The sequence below is a fragment of the Oryzias latipes genome, chromosome 16 (genome assembly GCF_053564925.1).
Source record: "Oryzias latipes strain Hd-rR chromosome 16, Olatipes_Hd-rR_3.1".
Taxonomy (NCBI): Eukaryota; Metazoa; Chordata; class Actinopteri; order Beloniformes; family Adrianichthyidae; genus Oryzias; species Oryzias latipes.
This window is the reverse complement of record NC_136252.1, coordinates 33,698,914-33,724,191: the sequence shown is the minus strand read 5'-3', so window position 1 is coordinate 33,724,191 and position 25,278 is coordinate 33,698,914. Positions and strand designations below refer to the sequence as shown.

Below are 25,278 nucleotides of genomic sequence, written 5' to 3'. Positions count from 1 at the left end.
AGCTACACTCTTCAACATCGACGTAACAGCTTCTGTAACAGTCACCCAAACAGGGAACTACTATGGCTGCAGATACTCTCGTTAGGTTTGTCTCAAGAAAAAAAATATATGGAAAACCGTAGTAAAAAACCTTCACAACTCTGGGAATTCTTAGGATATATTATAATTTCTATGACGGCTCTGATTTAAGTCAGATCCATTTTCAAAGCATTCCCAGTGGTATTTCAATCATGGTTATGCCGTTTAATGGGAAAATTAAAAAAAAAACATGTTCTTTTCGAGGACATAGTTTCTGCAGAGCGGCACAAGTTTATTAGAAATTGTGAGGGGGACTGTAGGCGTAGAGTGACCCCGCTCCCACGCTGATATCTCACGAAATTTTTGTTAACCCTCTCTCCCGCTAGCTTACAGCCCATCACAACCCCAATCGTACATTTCTGCTGCAACAACAATGGCGCGTCACATTGAAGCGATCCAGCGGAAAAGTTTGGAGCCAGATTCCAGGCGCGACATGTTTCAGACGTCATTTCTTCATCTGCTCCTGGTCCACAACGATTTGAATCAAGAAACTCAGAAACACAATTTTTTGCTTACTTGTCTTTATATGTGTTCTCCATATGACGTATTAAAGCACGATTTTCCTTAGAGTGGGTCAATGAAAATGGTATTTTTTGGTGTTTTTAACATGTTCTTGTAGCATTTTTCTTATGATGGAAGACACATATACAAGAATTTATGTTTAAAACTGCGTTTCTGAGTATTTCTTTATTCCAATCGTGTTGATCAGGAGCAGATGAGAGCGGGCGTTTGAAAACCTTGGACTTATGACGCAGCTACCGCCGTGGTCGGGACTAATCTTGCTTTCTCCTAGGGCAGGGTTGATTTAAAAAAAAAAATCAAAATCAATAATCCATCCATAAAAGTAGAGATTGATCTTTTACACATAATAGCAGTAAAGCCAAAGTCTGCTAGCTTGATGCTAACGTATAATGGAATTTCCCATAGAACGGCTAATGCTAACGCTTCTTTGACCTAAACATACATTGCTGACTAAATTAACAGCTCTATAGACTCACAGGCAGGGATTTTCCAAACTATTCTGAGGTAACTTTCTTTTTTAAGTAACCATCGTCGTACGTCTTCGTTTTCCTGGTCTGAGCTGGAATCTGGCTCTAACCTCTGCGGCTGGACACATTGCTCACCGTTGTGTTGCTACGCTACAGCTAGCTTGGGCTTGTGACATGCTATCGGCTAGCAGGACAGTGTAAAACAAAGGCATGCTGGGAATTTAGGTGGGCTAACTTCTGCAACAGTGCTTCCCACAACCCAAAAGCAAATTTCTAATGATGCTCCTGCAGCCCTGCAGAAAATAGGTCTTAGAAATGAGAGTTTATTTCAATTCTAAAGTTGGATTGGGACTTTAAGCAGCTATGATCATTTCTGGTAGTTGATTTCAGAGTTTAAAATGTCTAAACTGGTGGCGACGTGTTTGAATTCCTCTTTTAGGTTGGAATTGCATAGAAATGAGGGTCAGTGAGCGGCCCTGTATTTGTGTCTAAACAGTTTCCAACTGAGCTAAGAGGAAAATCCTGGAGGTTAAGGAAGAGGCGGCGCCCTGAGCGGTGACGGAAGAAGCGGTGGCGCTCTGAGCTGCAGACGTTTGCAGTGACATCTGTGTTTGCTGGTGGAGCCCAGCGGGGCGGCGAGCCCGGCCGGCTGAAGGGCTCTTCAGAGGCTGAGGCACGCCATCAGACGTGATGACCTGAAGCTCAGCAGGCCAATGAGAGTGCGAGGAGAGGAACAACACACCGTGTGGGAGAGCGAAACAGGCTGGAGCTGCAGGAGAGGACGGGGGCGACTTGTGTGGTTGCGTCACGCACGGCTCCTCTTCCAGCCGGGTGGCGTGTTCTGGCAGCGCGACAGAGCGGTGCTGTAATCTCCCGGCCAGTGTGCGGCAGCACCTTTCATTTCCACGGGATTACACGGCGCTGCTGGTCCGCGCGCAGACACGCGGGGCAGCGCCTCGCCGCCTCGCTGCGCGCCGGAGATAACTCAGCAGTTAGGTCGTCCCCCGTTCCAACTCCTCCCATAAGCCACATCAAACCCATGAGGGCTTTTGGAGGAGACAGAGAGGAGGAGAAACATAAAGACCAGATGAGGATGAAGGCGGGAGAGATGTGGGTGGTGGGGGCGCGAGTAGAGGGGGCCATAAAGCCTGCATGCCCACCTTGTTCCTTTGCCACGTTTATTGTTGCGTTTTTAATTTGCATGCAGAGGGATTTGGACGGCGCTCCGGTTGGGCTGTCTGTGGTTTCAGCTGATTCGGTATTGACAAACGCACACAGCACAGACGCACAAACACACACACACACACACCATCTTGTCAAAGCCAGGGAAACAGTACCGCAGCCCAACCATGGAGTAATCCAACTCAAACACTCCCCAAACCAGCAGGATTAAACCCAAAGTAGCAGAGCCGTCAAACAAAAGCACGACGTGAACTTCTCAACGCCAGCGAGTCCATTTGAGGACAAAAAAAAACAAAAACAAAACATGACTTCATCACTGCAACAGTTCCTGAGCAGGACTTTAGCTTCACAGAGGGGGCTGAAGAAAAAAAAAAGAAAACACTTGTGTGCGATGAGCGCCGAGCAGCCGTTAACGCGCCGTCGGCCAGCTCCGAGGACAGTCAGCAGTTTCCACGGCCGCATCAAGAGCCGCTTGTGTTTGTGTAATTGCATTGCTTCCACAGGGCGGGCACAGCAGCGAGGAGAAAAGTTTGCTCTTGAAGGATGAATAAACCTGTTAACCATCTTCAGGAAGCGGCGAAACGCCGCCGTGGTAGGACGTCCAACCTACGAGCATTTCAGCAGCAGATCAGGACCGGCTGTTCAACATTCCCCCACTCCGGTGATCCGATCACACCGCTGTAACTCGGTTTTCCCCTTTATTGTTTAATGTAATTTGTGGAGGCACTCCACCGCAGCTGACAAGCACCAACTGCTCTTGATTGGATCATGCAACTTGCTGCCCCTGCCGCTCAAGTGTCCCAATACGTTCCAGAAAACAAAAATCTAGGGCTCTTCAATCCAGTGTGCTCTGGGTTTTGCTGAAGATCATTAAGGGCTCTCTATAAATAAACAGAACAAAGAGCTCAGAACGGGCCCGGCTGAGGACCAGCACAGCGAGCTGTGATTTATTAAAGGGGTCACGGCCGCTTACAGATAACCTACATTTGTTTAGGAAAAGCGGCGGCGCCGTAAACCGTCAGCCGACCGATGCCCACGGCTGAGAGGACAAACTCATCCTAACGGTGGAAGGTGGGGCGACTCGGTTCTGGAAGCTAACGGATCTTTACATGTAGACAGCAGAAGAGATCTTTCCAAATGTGCCACGTCGCCACACTTTGGTCTGCATTTGACCTCTGCGGCTAAGCCCCGCCCAGCTCGCAAAGCAGAGCGAGCCACGCAACACGGGACAACTCCTCGCAGCGGATCCCGTTCGCTTTCGCTGCCAAAATGAAAACAAGAAGAAGAAGAAAAGGCAAATTTCCCTTAAAGTAATTTGTGAGGTACAAACTGTCAGAGAATTTTAGGCAACGTTTTTCACTTTTTACTCCTAATTTTTCAAGTTTGTGTGTCAAATATCCAAACTTACAGGAGTTAACATGCGTGTGAGGCTCAAAATGCTTACTTTAGGGTTCTTGTGTAACAAACGTCAGACCTTGAGACCACTTAGGACGACAGTTGGAGACGTGTCGATGAATCCAGACTTTCTGGGGCTCAGACACCAGAAAACCTCACACATTTACCACCTAAAGTCGATGCACAGCAGTTAATCTCCATGGTTACGAGACAATCTGGGAGGATGTGGAGGTTTTTTCCCGGAAGAGATCAGGAGGCCAGACTCCAAAAAACTCCTCTGGTGAGGCTCCATCAATCAGATGCGTAGAAGCCACGGTGCTCGACGTGGAAGGACGTGAAGACCACCGATTAAGAGCAGCAACAATCAAAAGACCAACAGGAAACGGAACAATATGCTGTGATCAACAGACCACAACCAGAAATGATCCAAAAGAAGGTAGAAGATTTGAACCTTTCTTCAAACTAGAGAATTATTTGGGGAAAGTTTTCTTCTAAACCAGAAAACAAGCTGGCCTCTCAGCTGATCCGCATAATTAATATTCTTTAGCAACTTCCTGCCTGAACTGGAAATGCGGTCTGTTGGGTAAAACATGATTAAACTCACAGATGCTGTAAACAGGTTCATTGAAAAGCTGAATATATATTGACAGGCACAGGATTATCTTACTATGCTGGCACACACCTGCGACAATATTGCAGCATAATCCGCCGCCGCTGGTACCGCGCTTTTAATTAATAATTTGTTTAGAACAACAACCACCACCGTGTAGCCGTCCTGTGGTCTGCAGCTCCGATCCCGTCAGCGAGTGTTAAACCCAGTGAGTGAGGAGTTCGCATTAGAGCCCAGACCCATGATCCTCAGCAGACCGGCGTCCAGAACTCTCCTGGGGCTCACCCGGCCGTGCAGAACATGGCGCCTAGCGAGCGGAGACAAACGGGCTTCTCTGCGGGGCAGACTGGTCACATGGCCCGGGCCAACACCTTCCCCTTAATCTCATTTGCTTGTTATCAGCCCCATCAAGATGACCTCGGCCACCGCCAAAATAAATAAAATAAGCCAACAGATGTCCATCAATTCGCCATTGTGCCCCCCCTCCCCGTCCCCCCGTCTAGCCTTCAATTACTACCCGACCAAAAATAAAGCTTCAAAGACGGCTAATGAAAAGATGAAGCGCCACAAGCACTAAAAATGACCAAAAAAAAGGGGGAAAAGAAAGAGTCAGAGGAGGGGATTTTTGGAAAACTGGGACAGTTGTTGGAGGGGAGCCAAAACAACCTCCTCTGTGTCTCCGAAAGAGCTAGAAGTGGGATGAAGATGATGCCTTACTCCGTTCTTCCTCCACGAAGCTGGCAGACAGAACTACCGCAGACGAAAAACGACCAAAAACGGACTGTAGAGTTGAACCCTTTAACACCAGAGATGTCGCCGGCGACGCCTAAACAACACCCGCCCTTTGGCATTCCGTACATCTTTCACCATTTATGTGATTTAAGTGAATTACATAAATACTTCTACAAAGAATCACGTTACTGTCAAAGAGATACAGCAGTTCAAAGAACGTCAACACTCTGGCGTTAAAGGGTTAAAGACCACAAGTCTTCAACGCGTTCACACTGAGCTATATGGTCCACACTACACTGTGTTGACTCAGACGGCATGCAGTGCATGACAGGTGTGAAAGGTCACCTGAACTCCAATGTGGACCAAACAAGTAAACAAGGGTTTTGTTTGCTTGCAAGTGAACTCTGGTGCGGTCCGGTGACCACGTGAAACAAGCGACAACAGAGAAAAGGGATGAAAGTAGGGATCTTAATGGGTTCATCCATTTTTTATACCTACAATCCAACCAGATCGATGAGTCTGAGCCAAGTTGGTAATTGAATTAACCATTACAAAAAGTAGTTTTAAAATCAAATAAATCGATTCTGTGGGAAAACATTTGGATTGAGGCCGGATGGGTTTATTTTATTGTAACGTAAAAATGACCAGGTGAATCACGCCAGACAACACGCGTCATGGCAGCAGAAAATGAACACATTTTCAAAGACGTGTGACCATACAGTGTGGTAGTGAATCGGACCATGTATTGGATCAGCAACCACAAATCATGACATGGATCGAATAGAACATCAATCATTACACACCTAGATGCAGGTGCTTCGCCATTAGATTAAAGGGAAGGTAAAAACGTCCATTTGTTCAACACAAAGGAGCAAAAATAATTTAACCCCGCCCCCCCCCCCCATCTTGTTTTGGGCACGGCGCCCCCATATGATCAAATATTGTAACTGCATGATGTCCTAAGAGCGGTTTTAAGATGCCGACTTCCTGTTTGAATCCGGTTTAAAAGTTACGTTTCTGGCAGTCTGGTCTGTTCACCAGGTAACCAGGAGGTGACTCTCCATTCAATGCGTAGTAAAAAAATGAGACTTTGTTTCCATGACGACCGTTTTGAATCTCATTGTTTTTTTATGTATTTTACTAAGGATTGAGCTGGGACATGGCCTTTTGAAAAGCATGAGACCGTCTTAGTTTGTTCCACAACATTGTTGATGTTCTTCCCTCGTAACTTTTTTCAAGGTCAGAAGTTTGTGAGGTCATAAACGGACATGATGGCGATGCCCACAGAGCAGAAAAACGACCGTAACTCTGATATTCAACACTTGAAAAACTTGTAGAAACTTACTTTTACAGCCAGATTTGACGTACTCCTGTCTCTGCTGGTGCGTTTGGTTTTGTTTCTGCTTTTGCATTTATTTACCATTTTGCTCAGTTTATATTTTACTCTTTATTTGTTTTAACCTTTTTAGTTGTTGCCTTTAAAGGTTTGAGTTTTAATGCACACTTCCAGACACGGCAGGTAGAAACTGATGGGATTTTACGTTCCTGAAACCATGAAAAGCTGCTTTTCTCCACATCAGAATCCATTGGAATCGCGTTGACAGTCACAGAGCCACGATAACTCAACCGAGGCGAGCGCATGTCCAAATGCCGTGCAATATCACAAACCGGAGTTATTCATTTCTCCTTCATGATTGATCTTCAAACGGTTGGCACCTCCATGGATTCATACGTCACTACCAGATCAGAGTCTCCGATTGGTCAAAGTTCAACGGGTTTAACTTTCAGCGAGCGTCGTCGCGCGGTTTACACGTTCTGGACATGCACAGTGGTAACGCGGTCGCTCGGACGCTTCCGACGGAGCTTTAGACCTTCAGCGAAGAACAAAGGTCTGTCTAAATATTTTCTCTCCCTCCTGGTTGGAATCTGAGCAGCAACGGCGACAGAAACAATGGAATTTGTTGTTCATATGAGAGTTTAACGGGATAATTATCACAGAGCATCCAGATGAGCGTCAGTTTTATCTGCTCATTAGAGACGTGAGCTCTGCTAAAAACAACAGCCAGCAGTGTTTTGACATGGAGATGATCTTCAACAACAGCAGAACTTTTTTTTTGCTCAAGGCCCTCAGCTGATATTAACCAAACTGCCTTCCAGGAAACGTTTTGATCAATAGATTGATTCAGAATAAAGTTCAATGCAGGCACTAGATGCACCAACAGGTGCTTCCGCTTTCCTCTTTGCTCAGCATTGGCGGCGTTTTTAGCCTTAAAAGCGGGAAAAAGTTCAGATTTTAAAAGAAAAATCTGCTCAATCTTGGAGTTCACCTCCAGAGTTTATGATTAATTCAGAAAGTTTGAGTGAAGAACGTGGTGGGAAAACATCTTCAGCCACTTTTACTAGATCTCAGCAGATCGTGGATTCATCTCAGCTCCTCTTACTTACTAAACAATAAAAAAAAGGACGACAGTGGCAGGAATTTCCAACAAAAAGCTGCTATTTTATAACCTTTCAAAGCTGTGCACCATATGTTAATCAAAGGGTTTATTGTTGAGCCGCGCTCTTTTTTTTTTTTTTTTTAACACGACGCCCGGAGGATGGCTTCATTTGCAACAACAAAAGAGGAAAATGCTAAAGCGGATTGTGAACTCTCCAGGAAAGCCTGTGAAGGATTAAAAAACTGAGTCATATAAATCATTTGTCCTTTTAAAAAATGTGTGTCATTAATAACACGACTCGCTTGCATTTGCCAGATTGTGTCACCGTCCTCTTTTGTGTCAGCCGCTGAGCTGCAGCGGAGGAACTGACTCATCCTGCCGGAGCCGCCACGCGGGGAAGTCTCGGCCTAACCGGGGAGGTCGCGACCTCTGCAGGTACAATGAGCGAGTCGCGGACGCGAACAGATTGACGGCGAGCGCGGCAGGAACACGTCAACACTCGCACGCAACAAAGCCGAGCGGCGCTTGACGTCACGCCGCCGAGCCGATAAGGTGTTTGGGGGGAATTTTTCCAGCCGGCAAATAGAAGCAGATGGAGCGTAAAGAATAACCAAAGGCAAATGACCGCTCCATCAAAAAAACGGGGCGCATTAAACATCTGTGTGGCTTTTTGGCTTTAACAATACATTTTACTGCTTCTCTGCAAAGTTCCTGGCAGCTGCAACCAACTCCAGAACAACCTGGGAGTTTCCCCGCGGTGCCGCACAGCAGGAACGGCGACGCGTCTCACCTCCGCCGACAGCCAACCCGCCCATAAATATCAATCAGCATCACATGTTATTAAATCCGTCGTCCCATTAAGCGTCGCAGATTGATCTTACGCGCAAAACGGCTGATGAGGCTCCGGCACTCCTGCCTCTTTGTAGCAAATATTAGGATTGTTCAAATTGCGGCGTAATCTAGTTTAGCCCGGTGGTGGGCTGATATTTGGGCGATCGCACTGCCGGCGCCGTGTTCAAACAGAACTCTCCCACCACAAATTTACCTCTTGTTTATCCACTTCTCAGCTCAATACTGATGAGGCAGATGGAGGATGAATGCACACGAGATAACAAACACGCCGGAGATGAACTCCAGATAAACAAAAAACATTACAAACGCACACACAGCACCTACATGCAGTCTGATTCCATCAATTATAAGAGCTTGATTGAGATTTAATTCAAAGCTGGGGTTTAATTGCTAATATCAAAGTATAATTAAGCTGATAAATCACGACTGATCTTATTGAATTAGAGATTGAAATAGCGGAGAAGCAGCAAATTGTCTATGTCAGGTAAATAAGTGATTTAATGGCTCTACAAGTTTTCTTCAGATACTAATAAAAACTAAATAATTGGAATGTAAAAGTTTCACACCGACTTGCAGGAAAATTAATTTTTAATAACTTCTTTAATCAGGTGTGAAAATAACCACAGAGGCGCCAACATCCATGTGGAAAAGTCTTTTCTTTCCTTTCTGTGGTTGAGTTATAAAGTGGAGAGCAGGAGCCGGATGAGGACTTGGATGGGTCCTAATATCTCCCCGTGCAGCCCCCCCCTCACACTTGCATCTGCCGGAGCTGGTGGCGGCGGCGGCGGTTAAATTGAAATATTTCCCGGCGTGTGTCAGAAGCATGCAGAATGGTAATTATGACAGATCTGATTAGGCGGGCCGAGCCGGGCGGCTCCGGGCTGCAGGTGCGACCTTGTGCATTCCTGCGTGTGTAAATAAAATTAATTACAAGCGTAGGGGGCGCGCGGCGCGTGACATCGGCGTGCACGGTGGGGAGGGGGGAGGGAGGGAGGGAGGGGGGACTCCCACGGGGGGCACCCTAATGGAATATTTTCCCCGAGTCTAATAATACAGTTGGTATTGACTTGAGGTAATTAGGGGGATCATTAAAGCGCTTTTCCCGGCGTATTTGCCTGCCTGATCAGATTAGCGAGAACGGGCCTCAGAACAAGCCCTGTGTGGTCCGTCAGGAGAGGCGGAGACGCTCGGGTGGGTATCCAACACCTTCAGGAGCGGGGCCGACGTCTCAAACTGGAGAGCGTTCGGCTGGGGCAAGGCGGCTAATAGCTGCTGCTCGCGTTTATCATTTAATAATGCATAAAATATGAGCAGAGCGTCCTGAGAGCAGATCCTTCACAGGGCGAGGAAGGATGGATGGAGAGAACTGCACGGTGGAAGACAGATGGGGTGAGAGGTGGCGTGTAAGGCGTAAGTGAGAGAGATGGCGGGAGACGCACGCACAAAATGCTCTGAGCATGCTCAGTGCAGACCCGGTGCTCCCTGCGAAGAGGAGGGCGGCTCAAGCAAACAGGCGGCGGCGCTGAGGGGAATTCCACTGTCCATTAAACAATCAGAGATGGGGGGGGGGGGGGGGGTATCCACGCTCGCAAGATAACTCATTGGCTAAGTTAATTATTCAGACAGCTGAGTCTCCAGTTCAAGAAATTGTGCCTTCAATAATGGAGGGGGGGGTGGGGGGGGGTTCCTGGCTCAGCCCGTTTCCCATGGCAACCTAATAACCAAGCAGGCGCGGGAGATAAATAAATAAATCAATTAATAAACGGCCCTTTCAGATCCTCAGAGCTCGACTTTTAACGCAAAGTGGCTCCTCCACGACCGTCTAGAAAGAGACACGGGAAAAAGGTCAGCCAGCTGCTCGTCTTGTCAGGCGGCGACTGATGCGACGCAGGCCGTCTGTGTGTGTGTGTGTGTGTGTGTGTGTGTGAGTGAGTGGGGTAACAGTGGGCGTTGCAGGGCGCCGCCGTTCTCTACATGAAAAGATTTGATGACGGGAAAAGCCGATTCTGTCAGGAAGTCAAGAATTTTGCAGTATTTACACCTCCCCCTACACCCCCCCCCCCCTTCCTCTGCTCATCAGTGCTGCCACCCACCAGCCCTCACCCCCCCGCCCCCCCTCTCCCCGGACCAATGTGGCAGTTGCTCGTCACCATCAACCCCCACCCTCGGTCCACCAGGGACTGTCGTGCCAGGCGAGTGCAGGGAGACAGATGGCATAAACCAACCCCCCCCACCACCACCCTCCCTCCGCTGCACCAGCACACACCCCCCCCCCTCCGTGCTTGCCCCCCCTCCCCCCTCCGGTGGCGCAGCGGTGGACCAGATCAGTGCCATTCTGTCTCATTAGAGCCTGGCTAATTAGCGTAGCCTCTTTTAGGGGAGAATAAGCGAGCTGGGGGGGAGGGGGGCACCGACAGTGATCTGATCTGCTGGTCACTGAGTAGTCAGGGTGGCGGTGGTAGTGGTGGTGGGGGGGTGGAGCGCAGGGCTCCTGGGGCGCTTGTTTCACCACAGGAGGGGGCTCCTCTCAGGAAGGGTCGGCGATGTTTTCTACGCGGAAGTCAAGTTCCGGGGGGGGGGGGGGGAGAATGCACCCATCCCCCCCCCCCTGCTGCTGCAGCTGACCCCCCCCCCCCCCCCCCCCCCCCCCAACAAGGGAGGCAGAGGAGCTGTCCGTCGCACTCACATGTTGAGAATGAAACCCCCTGATAGACCATGTGTAACCGCCGGGGGTCGGACCCGTCCTGCCTCCCGAAGCTCCGCCTCCCGACTCGGATCGCTCGATCAATGAATTTTATCAGAGAGTGAACGGCATCTGGGCGGCTGCACGGATTACGGAAATTAACCGCGGGCTGGGTCCCGAAGAGAGCGGCAGCCATTAATCTGATGAAGTAATAAGGCTTAGGTTAGATTCACAGCTTCTGTGGGTCCTGCTCTGAATGTGTAGCAGTAAAGACACTGTCTGTGTGTGTGTGTGTGTGTAGTTTCAGGTCTGGCAGAGGCCCGGTGTGCTTACGAGCCCTAAGAGAGAACACAATGGCGGCTCTCCAGAAACCTCGCCAACACACAACAATCAGCGCCGCCGCGCACACGTGACTGAAAAGCAGACGCACGAGCGCGCACCGCCGTCAGTACACCGCGGCTTCCATCGGGTCGTTTTTATAACTCCCCAGGACCAGCAACACCCACTCACTGTGGACAAAGGCATGCTGGGGAACCTGGCGCTAAGGTCTGAAGCACACCCAGCTGAACGGGACGGTCGCTGCCGGTGTCAGCAGTCGGGCGTCTCCGCCGCCCTCCCCCTACAATTTATTTCCCTGGACCCCGTGTGGGCGCGCTGCCAGCGTGGCCCATCCTCCACCAACCTACATGCTGGCAGGACTCTGACGCACAGCTTCACCCCCAAACGCTCAGGCGGAAGCCAGCTGGAGGAGGAGCAGCGCTGCTCCTCTGGACCTGCTGGGCCTCAGAGGAGGAGGAGGAGGAGGAGCTTCACACCGGTCAGAAAATCAAATATCAGCCTGAAACTGACCCTAAAACGGCCTCGTCTCTCATGAACGTCTTCTTTTTTTGGATTTTTATGGAGAAACAAAGAACAAAAAAACTTCACAGATTTGATGAGTTACTTTGATTTCAGAAGCTAAACCAACAGCTCTATTCTTGCAGCCTGCACAACAAATCGCAAATTTATCGTTATCGCGATATCCAGCTGTGCAATACGACGCGTATCGCAAAAGACGGCGAAAGTCGCAATCTTACGGCAGCTTGAAGTATTTCACGAGCCGAATGAATCCATTGATGCATTGACCAATCGGATGGAGCTATTCTATGTTAGATGTCCGGAGACGAGGGTCACTTGGAGTACAATGTAAGTTAATTCGACTCTTATTTAAATGAAACTGTTGCAGTGACACGGAAATGACGTATTTAGATGTTTCGCTATTCGTTCATGTATCGCAAGTTATATCGGCGTCGCAATATTGATCACTAATATCGCAAGTTTTCCTCACATCGTGCTGACCCTGAGATGCTGCAAGAGCATGCCAAGAGCATGCTAACCTCATGCTAACTGCATGCTAACCTCATGCTAACTGCATGCTAACCTCATGCTAACCTCATGCTAACCTCATGCTAACTGCACAGGCGCTCACAACCCACAGCAATAAGTGGCTAAAAGCCGACTTCGGCGTCTGTCTTTTTGGGGTTCAGGGTTGCTGTCGGTTCGGAGGCGCTGTGGCAATGTCAGCTGGGTAGGGACGGGGGTACAGTAGGGGTGGTGGTGGTGGTGGGGGGGGGACCAGCTGCCCGGGAAGCGCCCATTAGGAGATGGAGCCAGAGATAAGTGCTCTCACAGGCCCCTTTTCAGAGGCATAATTAGCACACTTCTTATCTGCTGCTCGATTCACATTCACACCCGCCTGCCATGAATGGAACGTGAAATAGAGGCAGAAATCTGCGTGGTGGGGGGGGCAGAGGTAGTCGAGGGGTAAGATGGAGAAAGGTGGAGTGGGAAGCAGCTCCCAGACAAACACTCATTTGAGGAGACAGACATGAGCGAGTTAATGCTCCTCCTTTCTCTTTCTCCATCCTTCCAGCGCGTCTTTGAACTTCTGAACAAAAACAGTGGTTTGTGCATCAAACTGCAATTTTGGTAAAACAAAGCTATCTGGGGCTATAATCATCCTAATCAGCAAGAAAAAAATAAAGCTTTTGCAGATATTTCCAGATTATTCCGCCCTTGGTGATCCATTTCTGTCCCCCCCCCCCCATACACACACCTCAAATCTTCTTCATCAAGCCCAATTGTGTAAAAATCTTCCCCAACTCTGCCAGCGACATGCAAACCTTTAATGGCGAGTCCTCGGCGCTGCATCCTTAATTGATTTTAATAAAGAGTTAAAGTGCTGCCGTGCTTCCTCTTTAATTTCTCTGTTTCCAACACACACCCGCTCGGATCGGCGGCTCTTTGTGAGACGATGGCGGGGGCCCCTCGTCGTCGGACGGCGTGGAGCTAATATAAACACACTCTGTTTGGTGTTGCAACACCGTCGGCTGCTGAACTCCAAACCCTCAATAAGACGAGACCGGCTGTTGACTCACTGCAGACGCACACAGGCAGCTTTTGTGCCGTTTTTCATATTTTGCACATATAGAATTAAAAAAGATTTGGGAGGCGTCTATGAAAGCGGGGAGTAAATAAACGCTTCTCACGTCAAGGATTCGTTTGTTTGGACACAAACAGAGCTGCCTGGAAGCTCGGAGATCTTTCTATTAAAAAGCGGGCGTGACGGCGCGTCGGGTGGAGGACGCCTGGAACGATCCGCTATCCGGCCGACGTCTTAAACACCCAGAAAGACAAAGAGCTGATGCACCAACGTCTATAAGATGATTAGATGTGTGAAAGAAATGTGTGAAAGTCTTTAAATTGGGTTTCCGATGCTTCAGTCACTTTCAGAAATGGTTTTGCTGTTCTCATCGTTTTGAATGGAGGGCGGCTTCAGAACAACAGTTGATGGCGGCGCGTCAAAAGGACAAATCAGTCCAAACTCTGGTACTGAAAAGTATACGGAACAGACGTAAACAAAGCTACCGGTACTGTACGGAAACGCCGAAGTCGGTGCTTCAATGTTTCGAAAAAATGTCAGTCATTTTACCATTACAGCAATTGGGGCGGGTTCGTATAAGAAAGGGTGTGGCTGTGAGGGGGGGCTCCTAAAAACAAAACAAAAAAAAAGCCGTAGTCATGGCGATGAGCAGTGACATCCTTGTTTACTTCTACATACAGCGTGTCTTAAAAATGGAGATCCAACGCCGCAGTGCAGACTGTTAAGGCCGTGAATGAGAGTCACTTCATAAAGTTTGCTCATATTGCACAGACGACAATTGGTCACATGTGGAAAAAGTGAGATTTTTATCTTTACGTGTAATTTTCACAGACGTGTCACGAATGAACCACGTTAAAACCACGCAAAGAACACGTAAATCAGCGTGGAACATGAACGGCGTGTAATTATTGCGATATTTATATGCAATGCAGTAGAGATTTGAGCGTCAGTCACGTAACTGAACGTGACATGTGCCTCATATGCGCGACGTAACAGTCATACATCAGTGGTTCATGCCTGAAAAGTCCGTTAGACATGCAGTACAGACCAAAGGTTTGGACACACCTTCTCATTCAGAGAGTTTTCTTTATTTTCATGACTATGAAAATTGTAGATTCACACTGAAGGCATCACAACTATGAATTAACACATGTGGAATTATATACAACAACTGAAAATATGTAATATTGTAGGTTCTTCATAGTAGCCACCTTTTGCTTTGATTACTGCTTTACACTCTTGGATTCTCTTGATGAGCTTTAAGTCACCTGAAACGGTCTTCCAACAGTCTTGAAGGAGTTCCCAGAATGCTTAGCACTTGTTGGCCCTTTTGCCTTCACTCTGCGGTCCAGATCACCCAAACCATCTGGATTGGCTTTAGGTCCGGTGACTGTGGAGGCCAGGTCAACTGGCGCAGCCCCCCATCACTATCCTTCTTGGTTAAATAGCCCTTCCACAGCCTGGAGGTGTGTTTGGGGTCATTGTCCTGTTGAAAAATAAATGATGGTCCAACTAAACGCAAACCGGATGGAATAGCATGCCGCTGTAAGATGCTGTGGTAGCCATGCTGGTTCAGTATGCGGTCAGCAAGCTTGCCAGTTTCTTTGTAGCGCTTGATGGTTTTTGTGACTGCACTTGGGGACACTTTCAAAGTTTTCCCAATTTTTCGGACTGACTGACCTTCATTTCTTAAAGTAATGATGGCCACTCGTTTTTCTGTACTTAGCTGCTTTTTTCATGCCATAACACAAATTCTAACAGTCTATTGAGTTGGACTATCAGCTGTATATCCACCTGACTTCTGCACAACACAACTGATGGTCCCAACCCCATTTAGAAGGCAAGAAATCCCACTTGTTAAACCTGACAGGGCACACCTGTGAAGTGAAAAACATTTCAGGTGACTACCTCTGGAAGCTCATCAAGAGAATCCAAGAGTGTGCAAAGCAGTAATCAAAGCAAAGGGTGGCTACTATGAAGAACCTACAATATTACATTTATAAAATTCAGTGTGAATCTACAATTTTCATAGTCATGAAAATAAAGAAAACTCTTTGAATGAGAAGGTGTGTCCAAACTTTTGGTCAGTACTGTTCGTGGAACGGTCGTGGAAAGACTTTTTTTTGTTGCATCTCGAAAAAGTCACGCACAATTTCGTAGGATTAAAGTAATATTTGCGAATACACAGAGTAAAATTCTCAAACGACCACATTCACATAAAGACCCGTCGTCAGAAACCCTCGTCGGAACTCTACGCACATTAACGAATGAAAAACGCAAGAAACACTAGAACCAGAAGGAGCAGCGTTTCCAGAAGAAAATGTAGGGTCGAAGGCTGTGCAGCTGGATTAAAGAATGAAACGTAAGTAATCATGGGCAAAATTAAAAAATTAAATAAAGAAATGATTAAAAGTTGACCATAAATAAAGTGAAAACAGCACAATAATGCGAGCACCGGGTATCGAACCAGCGAGCTTCTGCACCACAGAAAGAAGCAAAGGTTTTCAAGGATTCCCCATGGATTTCAATGGAGGCAAAAATCCTGGAATATCTGGAAAAGTTCAAGGATTTGAAGGACCAAAAGTCAGAGCTGGAAAAAGCTGAAAGAGCTGAACGTTTGAATAGATGAATGTTGAGAAAAACAGTAGGAGGAGACAAGTGGCAAAAAATGGGGAAAGATACTAAAAGAAAGAAAGAGAAAGAGGAAAACAATGGGATGAATATTTTATAGCATTCCACCAATAACATAAGACCAAAATTTCAAACATGGAAAATGCAAAAATGTAGGTAGCGGCTGTGACACGGCCCCTTTGCAGACAGAAAGGTACATTCAGGCGCTCCTCCTTAACCCTGTGATGCTGCTTCAGCACACGTCAGTCAGTCATCTTCTAATCGTTTTATCCCTTTCAGGGTCAGGGGGCTGCTGGAGCCTATCCCAGCCACTTGTGGGCAAAGGCTGTGGACACCGTGGACAGGTCGCCACTATCACACACCCATGCACACTCACATTCACACCCAGGGACAATTTAGAGTAACCTATGGAGCATGTTCTAGGACGGTGGGGGGAGAAAACCCACACATGCACGGGGAGAACATGCAAACTCCACACTGAAAGGTCCCCCGCTGGTGTTCTGGTTCAGGTCACCCAGCCGGGACTTGAACCACCGTGCAGCCCACACTTCAGTCATTTTGGAAAAAGTTGATGGGCACCGTTTAGGGACCAAAATTGTTTTAGAAGTATCGGATAACACCCAAACGGTAGCCGTCTCTATCTAAAGTTGACTTTTGTTCCTGATGCTTTCCCGCTCGTGGGACGACCCGTACCTGACTCTTGGAGGCAGCCACCTTGGCGAAGAGCGCCTGCGACACTTTGGCCCTCTTCATCTCCTGCTGGATCTCGTCATAAATGGTGGAGTTGATGTTGAGGATGCAGCTCTCCGTCTTGCCGTTCCACTCGCTCGGCAGCGGCGACGGTTTCACCTGCAGCGTGACAGAAAGGTTGCCCTTTCATGAGGGGTGGGGCAGTGGCTGGTGGCGTTTAAGGCGGTGTTCTACTCACAGGTGAAATGCCCACAGGGATGCGTGGATTCCAGTCCTCGGGTCGGATGCTGTTGCAGTCCTCGCGGCGGGGCTGCGGGTGCGAAACCACAGAGCTGTCAGAGAGCCGCTCAGCTCGGAAACACTTGGAAGAGATTCCCACGTTTCAAGCGGCTGATTAAACAGCAAATTCAAGTCAAGTGAAATCCAATCAGATGTAATCAGAGGCTTGTTGCATCTCGACAAAAATCCTTTGACAAGGTAACAAGTATCCTAATAGAGGCGTGACAGAAGCGCGTTTAGCATATGAATGCCTGCATACCGCTCTGAAGAAAACAGATCAGCAGACGCAAACGGATCCAGAGAAACTCCAGAGTTTGTCTAGACGCCTGCAAAACAACCCCAAACTTTGTGGTGAAACGGGAATGTCGGAGCATTTCATCCTCTTTACGACCGCTGCACCCCGGCCCGAGCGGGGCGGCACCGTGGCGGCGTGGGGGCGTGCACCGACCCATCAGCGCACACACACACACACACACACACACACACACACGGGGGAAAACATACCTCTGCATCTGCTTTTATGAGGCCAATAAAAAGCCGCCTCTGTCTCGGGTTGGATTGCCACCCCGGTTGATTTATGTGCGTAAATTCACGCCGCAGCGCTCCATAAGAGCGGCTGGCAGCTGGCCAGGTGTACACGGCGTGCAGACGCGCGCCTTTGTGCTCGCGTGGAGGATTGTGCAGAAAACAGGTCTATATGATGAATGTCTGAGCTGAAGTCATAACGGAGGAGAGCGTTCGGCCTCCAGCTACCGCACAGATGTGTCGGCGGTACTGTGGGCGACATAAACGCAGCTGCGTTCGGATGCGTTGTGTCACCTTCCTGCTCAGTTATGTAAGCCGCTCTCAGGTGGGGGGGGAGGAGGGCGGCCCTCCCCTGTAGGTGCATCCTGAAACTGCACCAGGGAATTCTGGGAAAAGCTGTGACCCTGCAAAGTGAGCGTGAAGCCACAGAATAACCCGTTTTACATCTATGCATGGGGGGGGGGGGTTGCTGCTGCCACACTGAGCCTTTCAGGGTGGGAGGGGGAGAGGCTTACGGATGGGTGGGCTCTGTGTTTCTGCGCGCTTCACCTGAACAGAAGCCAAGCGCTCTAGACAGAGGGCGCCTTTGTCCGCCCCCTCACCTCCCCGACGCCGCCGGACGCACTTCAAAAGGGGTTTACGTGGCAGAAAGCTGCCACATACCCCTGAGACGGGGGCCGGCGATCTGCAGACGGGCTGCAGGGCTGCGGTCTGAAGTCTGGCCTCATCCCAGCGAGCCTCGCTTTGGAAGTGGCGGTTAAGAAGGTCAAAATTAGCACCAAAAATGATCCGGCGGCGCTCTCACCTGTGTGCTGAGGGGAGGGGGCCGGGGAGCAGGGGGACACAAAGGCGCATTAAGAAGTATTCAGGTACGGCGAGTAACACCTTTAAGGTCTTGCACGAGGAAGATCTCCCCCACTCAAAAGTCTGAGCGCTTTAGGAAGGATTAGGTCTTTTTGGGGGGAATTTGAACCCTAATCCAGCTTCAGGTCGTCCCACAAACAGACAGAAAACCATAAAACCATCAGAGGCGGTCCTGCATACCGTTCCTCACCAGCGACTGCCAGTAAAAAACACAACATTTCACAACAACCTGCTGAACGCGTCACAGGAACCGATCCCAGGAGATCAGCTCTTCAGAGCCGCTTACGTCAGACTGAAGCCTCAAAGCTTCACTTAAAGACCAGAAGGCCGCCGGGCGGTTCAGTGTCACATAGAAACGTTCATGAAGAGGAATAAGTTTGTACGAAACAGCCCAGACACCAACATCTGTGAAGTGTGACGTCTTTTTCTTCAGGAGATCCTAGAAAGCTTCAGATTACAGAGTCTCCTGTCACTAAATAAATGAATAAAACAAAGAAGAATTAAAATAAAATGTAAATAAAAAGTCAACATCTGCGGTTGTGGATAAGATATCGGCTACAATACATGTGCGGTTCTTTTTCCTCATCCTTTCAGGTCATTTTTCCCCCCATTCATTTGTGTTCATCACGACAGATTAGTCGCTGGACTCTTTGTTAAATCCAAAAACCAAAATTCAGAGCTCATGTATAAAAACCACAACAGAACTGCTTCCATAGTAACGGCTAGGCTAAGTAGCAACAAAGTGCTCCTCATCAAATGTTCTTGATTAAATGATCAAACTGAGCACGAGCGATACGGGAGGAGACGTCTTTACAGGAACCATCTTTGCCGCCTGATGTCTGGAAAGACTCCGTCGTTCTTCAGCCAAAGACTGAACGAGCTCAGGTCAGAAACTGCAGAGTAACTGTTAGCATGTTAGCATTGATGAACACAGCAGAGCGGATGAAGAACTTAAAATCGGAGCCGTCCAATGACGTCAGTCCTTCAGACGGATCAGTCAAAGGCGGGAACCTTGCTCCGAGAGGACTTCCAGTGTAATGCACAGCGGTGGAGGGGTGATGATGTGGGCCATTATCCATAGACTGAAAAGGTTGCGTTCACGAACGCCTCAGTCTGAACTACTCCAGGTTTTTGTGGTCCCTGGATGCAACAGCTCTGATCAAAACAAAAAACAAAAAAACGGAGATGCTGCAGACACCAAGACCTGGTTCAAAGGGTCTACCAAGACCCCCAAAACCACAAAACCTCACGGCATCAGCCTGGTTCCAACAGCCACTGAATCAACGAGGGACCATCTCCCCATTCCATTTGCTTTGGTTTCATCCTAACATCTGTTCATTTATAGAATTTAAATGCACGCAATCACTGTACCTGTACAGGCCGGCTGGGCGGCGTGCTGATCAGGGGGGCGGAGCCCATGGCAGAGGCCGCGGTGAGGCTGCGCTCCCTCTCCTCCTGATAGATGCGGTCGCGCTCGGCCTCTGGGAGCTGCAGGAAGTTCTGCATGGCCCGCAGGTTGACCAGCAGCGACTGGGACGCCGTCTTGGGGTCTTCCTCCTTACGCAGGATCTCCGACAGCAAACCCTGCAGGAGGAGACCGGGGGGGGGGGGGGTCAAATTAACACTTGGAGCTGTGATGTTTGTTTTAATACTTTTCTCTACGTTTAATTCTCAATATACAGGATCGTTTTTTTTCTTTTTTCCCCAAACGTTTACTCTTTTTTTTTTGTGTTAAACTAAATAATAACAGCTGCTGTCAGTTTAAAAGGTTTATAGAAACAATTCTTGGCCACGGAAGTCAGAATCTATGGATTTCTCGCCATTCTGCTGCGCTGTACAGCTAAAACAGCTGCGTGCAGAAGTCTAGTAGACAGTCTACCTGTAATAAGAATCTGGAAATATAGAGCGCTGATCATAATAATAAAAAGAATAAGTATTGGATCCAACATCCGATTCCGACTGAGTTTGAAAGATGGGGGCCGGTTTCCGATCCAGTATTCGTCCCCGGTAAAATCGCCACAGATGGACTTCTGGTAAAACGGAAAGATCCACAGTGAGCCTGGATATTTTAGTCCATCAGTCTTTACATTTTGGTTCAGTCCACCTTTTCGGTTTTTGGTTTAAACGTCAATTTTGTTTCTAAAAGTCTGAGCAACAACATGATTGTTCTAATATAAACAGATGCTGAGATTAATAATTCCACAAAGTTCTGGTTTGTAGATAAGGCGTCGGAGTGCTACCGTCAGGTTGCCATGGCGCCCTCTGTTGTCTGTCAGACTGACGCCTTGGAGTCCTGCGTTTGCTTTAGCCGTGTCGACAGAAAGTCTCGGGCTTCTCCGAAGAACCACCCGGTTTGTCGTCAGCCTCATGTTTACATTCTTAGAGACGGCCGGTCGCTGTGTTTCTGTTCCGCGTCGCCTTGAACGCCTCGCGCCTCATTCAGTTCCTCCACTCTACTGTGGCAGACGTCTCAAAGGGAAACAAGCGTGTGGAGGCTCGCGCTGATGCAGCAAAAAGTGCCGCCGTCTTCCTATTGCAGGATTTCAGAACGCCGTTTCCCTTTTGCACATTGACCAGTCGTTGCATATTAGACTCCCAAAGTGGACGTGGGAGTGAAATTAATCGTTAAATGATATTTTTCTCTCTTTTTTTTCCCACTCCATACAAAAAATGTTAATTGAAGCATCTCAAAAACGAAAATTTATTTCATGCCTTCATAAATAAAACCATCCCATGAAAATAAAAGGATTCTTGAAGTGGAAAAGGGGAATTGTTCTGCTGCGAGTCAAACCCGCGGATGACAAAACCGCTTCACACAAGCTTGTTTCATCTCAGAATGAATTACACTTGCTTGAATGTAATTTTCCACATCTGACTTTTTTTCTTTTTTTTTTAATAAGAGTGCAGCTATTTGCCTGAAACGTCTTGTTCAGTGGGCAATCAGTGTCTCCTCTGTTTACTTTTCAATGGCGCTCGATTCCGTCATTATGAGACAGCCATGAGTCCATTAGCAGAGATGTGTGATTGGGCCTTTTCATCAGCTCTTAGCCTCACACTGCGCCAGCCGCCGCTGCACTTCTGTCACCGTCAATAGGTGTGATTTTCTAATAAAACAAGGTGATGGGATGGGGGGGGGGGGGGGGGGGGCACGCACTTTTTCTTTCTCTTTTTATGTTTATTAACCATCTTTGAAACTTCCAAGTCCTCTTTGATTCGGGATCTGATGCAGATGGAGCTAAAAATCAAATGTTTTCATTGAAGAAGCCTTTCAGTGGAGGCAGGGGGGGGAAGGGGGGGCGCACGGACGCATGGTTGACTTTAGCGCCGCCGTGGCGTGTGCATGCGTATCGTTCCCTGGCATCATCCCCGCCTGCATATCTGTGTGGGCAATCGGAAAGTCGACCGCAGCTCCTCCCTTCTGTCTCCTCTGATTTACCTCCTGAATCGACAGCAGCTCCTGCGTGTCGCTGCGCGCCGCCTTCCTGTTATTAACACGGGCTTGTGGAAAAACACAAACCTAATAAATAATCCTCTAAAGGGACACCCTCCAACAGAACGCCAGGCTAATTCCTCCCATCAGCCGCGGAGGCGACCGTTCCCGGTCTGAGCATGTGACCGACCATCAGTCTCATTATGCTCTCTCTTTTGGGGGTGGGGGTGTAAGGGGGGGGGGGGGGGGGTGATTACCTTTCTGATAACAGACGTCAAAGCAAATGGAAGGAAAAGCAATTTGTTAAAGAACAAGAAGGAATCTGAGTATTTCTGCAAACCCACCTCACAGGTTTAGAAGGATTCCTGTTTGTTTTTTATTCACAGCTAAAACCTTTAATGACTCTGGTCATCCTTTGATCTATTTTCAAAGTGGTCTTTTAATTATGATAGTTGTTTATAGCCAAATAAAAAAAACATTTTTTTTTTTATTATAAAAAAGGTGTTCTCTAGGACAGTGTTTTTCAACCAGTGTGCCGCGGCACACTAGTGTGCCGTGGGAGATGGTCAAGTGTGCCGTGGGAAATTACCCTCATTAATCATTCACTGATCTAAAAACATTTCCCATCTCCAGGAAATCAGCTCTTTGTTCATCCAAACAGGCCCTGATAAAACACTGAGTAGTGAGGAATATAAAAGATCTTAAAATTACTTTTTCTTTGTGTTTATTTGATTCTATTAAAGACATTTTGATAAGAATGACGGTATTTACCTGCAGCTATAGCGGTTTGCGGGAAAGTCCCGCCCCTTAACCTGTCTCCGCCAATCATTGTTGAAGGCTTAATCACATGTCAGCAGTCTGACCAATCAGAAGTGGTTAAAGTCTTCACTTCCTTGTTCTTAATTCTGCTCATAAATTCTCTCAGTTCCAACAAAAATACCATCTAAAGCTCGTCTTTAGCGGTGTAGCTTTCCACAGAGTCCGGTGTCAGACCATGAACAAAACAATGAAGCTCACAGACGCGAGTCTTTCTGCCCTTTTTCGGCAGTTTTCACACTACATCTCCCATGATGCATTGGCTTAAAGGGCCAGTGTCCCAGCGCACAATGAGTGCGCGTGAAATGTTTAGAAACCTCAACGGACAAACAAACAGTTTCTAAATTTTCTAATTTAACTTTTATTTCATCTCTTAGAAAAAACAGCCGCAACTTCCTGCTTTTTTGGCCACAATTATCACAAAATGCACGTGAGATTGCGGGGGGGGGGGGCTGTCGATCAATAGAGACCATGAATTTCTGTTTATTTTTTATTTTTTTGGATGCTGGTGTGCCGCGGGATTTTTGTCAAGGTTAAAGTGTCCCGTGGCTCAAAAAAGGTTGAAAAACACTGCTCTAGGACATTGTTTCTGCAGAGCGGCAGTGTTTTGTTAGAAATTCACCTCTGAGTTGTGGGCGGGACCTTTTTTCCCAGCTTCCCCATTGCTGAGAGCTCTCTGTTTACACCCTTGGCTTAGCCCTGAACCTGACAGGCCACTAAAAAACGGTGAGCAGATCCAGATTCCAGCTCAGATGTTCGTGGATCATTTTGTCTGCAGGTGGATGGATCAGAACGGGGCGGAGCAGGGAGATTGTAGCCCCGCCCACCACATTTTATACAAAAATACGATCTTTTTCAAACATTCATTCTTCCGCTCCTTATTTACGAGGATTTGAACCCAAAAATGCTTAGAAATACAATTTTGAGCTTCATTTTCTTTCTGTTGAAAATCTTGATTTTCCCCAGAGTGAGTCTTTGCGAGCAGGAAACATGAGCCGAACAGAGTTTTATCCAAACGGTTTTATCTGCAGGATTTTCCTAATTATTCCTTGTGCTATTCAAGGCACTTTAACATTGGGAGTTGGGTCATCTAGACCCACTAGACAGTGCTCTGAACCTTTTTTCTTCAATGATTTGTGATCTTCACTGGTGTCCATGGACTACGTGAAATCTTTCCACCTTTATCCACCTTTGTCATGGTAGGGAGAACACGTCACTGTAAGGGGGGGGTCATTTTGACCCCACAAGACACCACAAGGGTTCAAATTGAGATAAAAAATATTTGAAATGTACCAAAAAACCGGCGGTGGGCTAACCTGCAGCAGGACACCGGTTCTTTTCTGCTCAGATAAAAGCGCCAACATTAAAGAAACAAGCTGTCCCTTGGAGAAATCAACACCCACGTGTGTGTGTGTGTGCGCGTTTGTGTGTTGTTCTTCCGACAATGAAGTCGAGCGCCACATGGAAGCAGAGCGGGAAAGGATGTTAACGACTGAAGCTGGGCTCATTGGCGTGGCAGCCTGCCAGCAGTCCTCAGGTACGGCGGCGATGCTATCAGGATTCAGAAACGCAGCGGTCTTAAGACGTCTTTGAAAAGGAGTTTCAAATCACAACCGAGCCCGAAGGTGGGGGGGTGGGGGGGACGCACTTTTTACTTTGGTGTCAGAAGTGGGATTTTGTTGTTTTTGCTGTAAGAATTCCAAATGTATTTCATCTTTACCTGTAAAGCCTTTGCAGTTGGCTAAAGTGCTGTGAATGCATATAAATGTAAAAAATTTAAATGTAGAAAATGAAAGAAACTTTAGGAAGCCGTTTAAAAACGGGGGGGGGGGTTCACGATGTGGTTCAACCTTAAAAAATACACGGATTTCCAGGCAGACATTTTCTGCCGTTTGTTTCGGTTTTAGTTTCTACAACACCGACAGTGGAGACACCGGCAAAAATCAAAAGGGACCAGAGGGAAATAAAGTCAACGTTTCTAGTAAATTCCGTCTTTTGTGGCGTTTTAGTGAGGGCGTTCCCGTCTCACCTGGGTTCTGTTGAAAGCCACCCGAGCAAAGACGGCCTGCGAGATGCCGGCCCGTTTCAGCTCGTCCCGGACCCACTGGTAGATCTCGCCGGAGACCTCCGTGTTGGACGCCACCTGCGGCTCCATGGGCTTGCTGTGGGAGCTGCGGTTGACGGGCGGGTGGTTCAGGTACTGCTGCGACAGGGACTGCTGCGCCAGCAGCCGGTTCACCGCGTACTGCTGGTTGAGGATCTGCGCCATCACCAGCTGCTGGTTGACCAGCTGGGGGCTGATGGGGGTGGACACCAGGCCCGGGTGGTGCAGACCGGGGAGCTGGGGCTGTCGGCTCGCCGTCTGGCCGCCGTGCGGCGGCGGGCCGTGGGGCATAGGGGGAACCGGCGAGGAAGGGGTCTGCTCCGCCGTGCTGCCGGGGATGGGCTGCTGCTGGGAGAAGCCCAGGTGGTTGTGGTTGGAGCCGGGAGGGGAGAGGTCGGACAGGCCGTCCATTTCAGCTGCAGGGAGATAAAAGTTTGGGAATAAAAATGGAGGGCAGGCCAAACGACTGAGGTCACATAGCAAAGAGAAAAGTGGTGAAAAAAAGGCTTCATGAAAACACGGAAGCAGCAGAAATTCCCATCTGACCAGGTAACACGA

The 25,278-nt window shown here is 48.1% G+C and overlaps 1 protein-coding gene across 6 annotated transcripts in view; it reads right to left on the bottom strand.

Annotated features, from left to right (window-relative positions):
* Positions 1-25,278, bottom strand: part of satb1b (SATB homeobox 1b) — a 57,098-nt gene that overhangs the window by 8,645 nt on the left and 23,175 nt on the right. For all 6 annotated transcript variants that reach the window (XM_023964087.2, XM_023964091.2, XM_023964090.2 and 3 more), the window contains 4 exons: positions 24,646-25,136; positions 19,742-19,954; positions 16,941-17,012; positions 16,706-16,861 (listed from right to left, as the gene is read on the bottom strand). In XM_023964087.2, coding sequence (XP_023819855.1) covers positions 16,706-16,861; positions 16,941-17,012; positions 19,742-19,954; positions 24,646-25,136 — 932 coding nt within the window. The remainder of the gene's footprint in view (positions 1-16,705; positions 16,862-16,940; positions 17,013-19,741; positions 19,955-24,645; positions 25,137-25,278) is intronic.